Raw genomic sequence first — 6,752 nt, 5'->3', positions numbered from 1 at the left:
AGAGGGAGAGAGAGAGAGAGAGAGAGAGAGAGAGAGAGAGAGAGAGAATCCCAAGCAGGTTCTTCACTCATTGTGGAGCCTGACGCGGGGCTTGGTCCCACAACCCTGGGATTTTGACCTGAGCCGAAATCAAGAGTCAGATGCTCAACTGAAAGAGCCACCCAGGCGCTCCCCTCCCTAAGACTCTGGTTTTTGTCAGATAGTGTCAACTCCACCCAGCCTGGTTGAGTGTTCTCACACGTGGATGTGCACTTCGCCAAACGACCTTCCTCTAATGGTCATCTTGAACTCAGTGCTACACACCACCTATCAAATCTTGGTTGGGAGAAACACCATTCAAGGAAACCCACTCACCTGAGAGATGGGCCACCCAAAGACACCTTTAAACTCTCTGTAGGTTAAGCCAGGCCACATCCTTTTGACCCCAAGATACCTGCTTTCACTAAATTTTGCTTTACTTTGGCACTACTGGATGGCATTAGGGGCACAGCGTAAGAAAAACACCACAGAAATCGTTGCGTGTATTATAACAATCTTGTTGAGGACAGTTTACTGCCTATTGGCATACATTTCTTATGAAAAGCCACAGAGAACTATTTCCCCAAACTTGAAACCCAGTACTGGGTACGGTTTCCCCTAGTAACTGGTTTGTTACCGTCCAATGAACACTAGCTTGCAGGGCTGGTAGTTTTTCCCTCTTCACGCTATTAGGAAGCAAGTGTCCGCTTCAAAGCTTTAGGACGTCAGAGTCTGCACGACTTGTCTTCCTACCTTATCATCCCTTCCCCCAGTTTGCCTTCATCTATTTCACACTTTGGGTCTGACTGTTATAGTGTCTAGAAGCCCCGAATAAGGCATGGTAAAACCTTTTGTTATTTCCCAAGGTTTTCTTCCATTTTGTGAGACACGTGCCCCCGATGCATGCCTCTTTGTTTCAGGAACAAACTCAAAATGAAAAAAAAATAAATAAATACACAAACGAAACATCATCAGCGCCAATGTTTAAATAGTGGTTCTCAGCAGAACGGGGTTCGGCACCACTGTAAAGATGGGAGCTTATGTTGTTAATAAGAAAACAAGTCTCTAGCACTTGGTATGCTGAGCACACTGAGATCAGAAATGCCAGCATTCTAAATGGCTTGCTCACTGTTAGTAGATTCACTGGCACTGAAATCCATTTCTTTTCTAAGGATGTTTAGCTTTTATTATATCTTTACTCATGGTCAAAAGACATCGGCAAATTTGCTAAGGTTATTAAAGATATCCCTTAAGTTTCACGTCTTTGCCTTCACGTTTTTGCATGTGAGTTCATCTTCTTGGAGAGGAAAACAGAAATGCGCTTTACACCACGTAGGGTTTTGATAGTTGTAGGAAGCCCAGATAAGGAAAGAATGAAAGTTAGCAGAACCTCTGCTGAAAACATCTTTATGACAGACTCAACGGTATGAGTTCATTTCTGAGCTCATCAAACCACAAAATCACCAATGCTGAGAGCAAACCCTACTAAAAGGTGACTCAGGACCTTCTCTTTTTAATCTCCAACCCACAGAATCCAGAACATAGTACACATTCAATAAACATTTGTTGAATTAATGAGCCGTCTCATGCTCAGAAAGACTAGAGTTCTACTCCGACCCCAGTAGACCATGATGGGAACACAGCGCTTACCACATGGCAGGCATGTGATACGTACTGAGTGCCTGGGGCTGAGCCACAGCCAAATCCTGGAAGAAATTCCTGCCATCCTCGAACTGCAGAGCAGCAACTTTGTATTTCCATTATTTCTCCTCTGACCAAAGACATACCTGACAGGTGATATTAGCATGTTCAACTGCTCTCACAGACATGCTTAGGTTTCTGTGTGATTCCCATGCTAATACAATCTCCATTCACCTCTCCCACGCAAGAAAATATATCAGAACACAAATGAATAAGGATGTCATTAACATGGGAACAACCTAAAACCCACAGAAACTTACTAAGAAGTAAATCATCCACCATTTTGGTGCTTCAGATAATATTAGTAGTACATGACTTATAAGCCATTGCCCAATGATTGAAATAATAGTCCACTGTGACAGCAAGACTGAAGCCATCTCTGAGACCCACTGAGCCCTAACATGCCATCTTGGAGACCTCAAACTGCAGAGGCTCATTCTACCCCCAACGCAGTCACCTATATGAGCCATGCATGTGTGCTTCATCCAGAACCACAGAGATCATCTCTACTAATGGACATAATTCACATAAGAACCTCACTGTCAATTGGATATCAGTCCACCTTTACCACAACGATTTTGAGGAAGAGGACGCACGACCCACCAACTTACCACACCACCGCCCGCTGAGTGCACGAGCACAGACATTCCTTCTCGGAGGTTGGCAACTTCGAAGAGCATCATATAGGCCGTGACGAAGTTCATGGGGAAGGCAGCAGCCTCTGAGAAGCTCATGTCTTCTGGGATCTTGTAGACAAATTCCACTGGCGTGCAGACCACCTCTGCCCAGGCATTATAATTCACAAACGCCATGACACGGTCCCCGATCTGGCCATGGGGAAGCACAGGGTTAATGGAAGCTTCCTACTCATTTTTGAAAGATTTCTCAACTACCTGACGAAAACTATAGATTCCGTCCCAGAAAAAAAAAAAGCCCAAACCCTCAAATACGCACACCCTCACCTGCCTCCCAATTCCAAGGCATTTGTGGATGCTCTGAAGCCCATCTATGAAAATTTGCCAGGAGCCCTGGAAGCCAGTTCCCCACCTGCCTTCTGAAGTTCTAACATGCAATGTCATCACATCACACACCATGGAATGTTGGTGTCAGAAACTCATTTTAGCAACTCAGCCTGTCATTTTATCTCTGTTTCAGAGTTGAGGAAAACTAAGCCATAAGGAAGTTGAAATGGGCAAGGATGGGTTATCTACTCTCATCTGTTTTCTGCTACTCCAACTGGTCTCCCTGCCAGGCTAGTTTATTGGGGTATTTGCCGCAAAGGTTAGCACTGGGTTACCGATCACAGTAGATAGGAAACGTGGTGCCTCAGAAGAGCCACGTAAATCTAAGTGCAGGAGACTTTACAAGAACAGCTAGACTTAGAGCAAAATAGGGAGATGCCACCAGGTTTGAAGAACAACTAACCCTTTTTTGGACACGTATTTTATGGCAGGCATTGTCCTAAGGGTGTCACATGTTTTAACTCATCTCATCTTTACAAACCCCTATGAAGGCATGGCTGAGTATGTGTTCTTTTTATCAGATGTTTGCATAGCCAGACATCATGCGAAAAATGAAAGTGCATTCTTCCCTTTAAAGTCATTAAGATGAGATGCTAAGTTTCTTCATAGCATATCATTATCAAAGGGAAATACAAATAAGTGAACTGACATTGATAGCCCGAATGAACTGCTGAGTGCTGGTGAAGTTGAACCACTGTGCTATTTGGTGTCAGTTGCTGTGTAGTATGACTTTCAAATGCAGTGTTCAAATTGCTGTGGTCATAGTGACTTTTCAATAAATGAGTGGCTTTCATATACATGTGCTTTAGTTTTGTATACTTAAAACTGAGCCTCCTGTTTCATTTTCTCTGTAGCTTAGCATTTCTCTTCTTCCCCTCCTCAACAAACAGCAACAAAAGCCTCCTATGACATGGGTGTGTGAGGGCTCACATTACAGATAAATGATTTATAATCATTTACAGACATTTAAATTGATTTTACAGACATTTAAATTGAGGCCCAGAGAGATGAAGGCACCTGTCCAAGGTCATGTAGCTAGGGAGTAGGTGAGCCAGGAGTTGAGTCTAGCAAGAATGACTGATTCATCACACCTGAAGTTCGTGCTACAGAGAAGACCTAGTTTTCTAAAGACGTACCCCAGGGAACCTACCACTTTTGGGAGTATTGGTGTAAGTCTTTAAGTCTCCGTTTCTTCAGCTGTAAAGTGAGTATATTAGGAAAGCGTCCTTTCCGAGATGAAATAACACCATATGCATGCAGTACACTTGGCATTGTACACGTAAAAGCGAGGAAAGAACTATCAATGTTAAGTTCTCAAAGGAACAGATTGGTTCCTGGCCTCACGGAACTCACAGTTCAATGATCGCACACTAAATACAGACCTACTGTCTTTCACGAAGTAGAAGGAATAGCTATCTAATGAAAGAACTGACGGAAAGGAGAGGCTATTCCGCTAGGAGCAAGTACCCCAATTCTGGAAAGGCTGAAGGCCAAATGATGAACATTGGGAATTATCGTCATAAATGCAACTGCTTGGCCCAGAGGATAACCAAGGTCAAGGTCTAACACTGGCGTTCTCTTTTGCACTGAATCATGCAAACCAATGATCCACAACACCATGGAGTAGCTGATGGCCTCCAGTGTCAGCACAGAAGGCAATGCAGAGCAGTTTAACCACCTTGACAGTGGTGGTCACAGCCATCACAGCAGGGCTGACTGCTCCAATCTCTTACTCCACTTTGCTCCATGAAAATGGCATGAGAGGCTTGGCCATCAGATCAGCCCGAGCCTGAGTCCAGAGGTAGGTAGCTTTTTTTTTTTTTTAAATTTCCAACTGACCTCATTATTTGATTTTGTTAATAAAAAGAAATTAGTCCTGGGTGACTGAGCCCAAATTATTCCTTTACCATTGTACCTCTGGAGACAACTTTTCAAGCCTCCCTTGCAATGGATCAAACCAAGAAAGCTATTCAGTGTGTTGTCCCGTGAAATTCCATCTCTAATGTTAGTATTGGTTTTCTCCCAAGTCACGCCCTCAGTGGAAACCTGTAGGTGGCTTCTTTCATTTGTCTGTGCAGCTACAAGTCACTGGAGGGGAGCAGGGGTGAGGGGTAGGATTGACAGTAAGCAAGCCAGGCCTACGCAGCAGAAGAAAGATCACATATAAAGGGAAAAATACATAATCAAGCATCGTACCTCCTCCCTCTAAACCAAGGCCAATGGCATCCCTGTCTACTGTTAATATTCTAAAATAATGGGTTATTTATGCAATGCTCAGGATTAATAGCATTAGTAGTATGATTCTTTCCTTTGGCACCAGATGGAGGAGTGAAGAATAGATAGTATTTCTCTTTGGCAGCACTTTTGGGGAGAGATGGGGCTGCCACTGATTATGTTGCTTACCTGGGGGTAGAAAATGCAAAGTCATATGAAAAAAAGGAAAAAAGGGCATTCACTTCTTCCTTAACACTTTTCTGCTGGATTATCTGAAAACCAGTGACAAAACGATGAGTGGGATAAGATTTTCAGACATTCGTCACAATGAATTTGGAGCACACTGATATTTTCAGGGCGTATGGAGGCTCAGATGCATTGAGCCTGAGCTGCAGGCTCAAATTCAATGCCAAGAGCATTCCGTCATTCCTTTTATAGGATTTTCCTTACTGCATTTAGCCCTGCAGCATTTGCAGATTGGGAGCAGGTATGAAGGTCATGGGATTGTAAGAAGGGTGGGTTCCAGATTCGGCTACCTTTGTGACCTCACAGGAAACAACCGCACCCTTCTGAACTTCATCTCCAAAGGGATAATAATATTTACCTCGCAGCATTGTGCTAAGACGGGAAAAGGATGACTTGCCTATGTTTCTGGTTATGGTGGATTCTCAAATGTGAGCTCCGTTCATTTCTCCCTGGGGAAGCACTTAAGTTATGAGCGAGAGCTCTCCTCCAAACCCCTGCTGCAATTTTGTGCGATTGATTTGCCCACAGTTTTTCAGTTATTAGAGACTCAATTCTATTTGATTTGCATTACAGTGGTAGGAAGGGTCATATATCTTTTCATCGATTAAAAATTGTTTATTGTGGAGAATTTTAAACACGTACCAAATAGTCAGAAAAGTATAATAGCCCTTTTTCTCTGCTGCCCTATTCCCAAAGCCATCAACCCATGGCCAATTCTGTTTCACTGGCAGGTATTTCTCCCCTTCGCCTTTAAAATCATCATTTAAAAATGTCACTTCTCCAGTGTCTGCAGTAATGATTTATAAATGATTACTTAAATGCATCAGTTAGGTAGATATTTAAAGGAACCCAATTATGAAATACAGTGGATATTTCTCCCCAACTTCCATGTCTTGTCACCGGTTTTTGAGCCTGAGATGCTGGGGAAACAGGGGCCCTGTGTAGACAGAGGGAGTAGGCCCATCTGGTTGATCCAAGGCTAGACGGTCTTGTTCAGCTGTATTACTTGAAGAAAAGAGAAGTTTTCTTTTCCCTGGCCACTTCACCAGACTGTGGCCAGGAGCAACCAAGATGGTACACGACAAATGCTCAGGGTATGTGGAAAATCCATCATTTACAAACATTGATAATAAACCCTAACAATAAGGTACGACATTAGCCAAAACGTTACCTCGTATCCTTTCACACTGTCCCCCAGAGCTTCCACGATCCCAGAACACTCAAATCCGGGCACCAGGGGAGTCTTGGGAGGGTTATCGATGTTCCCTTGTCGTACCATCAAGTCAATGAAGTTTAATCCACTGTGAAGGACAAAGGTGAAGAGAGAGACATTCAAAGTGAGATCCAAGAGAACGCGCTGACCTGACTCTTCTTCTTCCATCCCCTCCTTGTCCCTATTTTTCTTGTCCCATTCCTCCCTCCATTTTTTTTTTCTTCCTCGCAAAATGTGCCTAATAATAAGTCGTTTGGCTGGACCTCACTAATAAACCAACACAGTTATCTCTCTCGATGAGGGATGTTTTCCTGGCAGTTAAAATAGCCAAAGCAGAG

The 6,752-nt window shown here is 43.4% G+C and overlaps 1 protein-coding gene and 1 non-coding gene across 2 annotated transcripts in view; one reads left to right on the top strand and one right to left on the bottom strand.

Moving 5' to 3' along the window:
* Window positions 1-6,752, bottom strand: part of VAT1L (vesicle amine transport 1 like) — a 154,152-nt gene that overhangs the window by 121,860 nt on the left and 25,540 nt on the right. The window contains exons 2-3 of the mRNA XM_077754049.1: window positions 6,373-6,502; window positions 2,331-2,546 (exon numbers count right to left, since the gene is read on the bottom strand). Of these exons, the coding sequence (XP_077610175.1) occupies window positions 2,331-2,546; window positions 6,373-6,502 (346 nt within the window). The remainder of the gene's footprint in view (window positions 1-2,330; window positions 2,547-6,372; window positions 6,503-6,752) is intronic.
* Window positions 3,233-3,378, top strand: LOC144223496 (small nucleolar RNA SNORA15). The gene has a single exon (XR_013332714.1). It is a non-coding gene; the product is annotated as a small nucleolar RNA SNORA15 (small nucleolar RNA).

The sequence above is a fragment of the Crocuta crocuta genome, unplaced genomic scaffold (assembly GCF_008692635.1).
Source record: "Crocuta crocuta isolate KB4526 unplaced genomic scaffold, BGI_CrCroc_1.0 scaffold61, whole genome shotgun sequence".
In the NCBI taxonomy this organism is placed as follows: Eukaryota; Metazoa; Chordata; class Mammalia; order Carnivora; family Hyaenidae; genus Crocuta; species Crocuta crocuta.
This window is presented reverse-complemented; position numbering and strand designations above follow the sequence as displayed.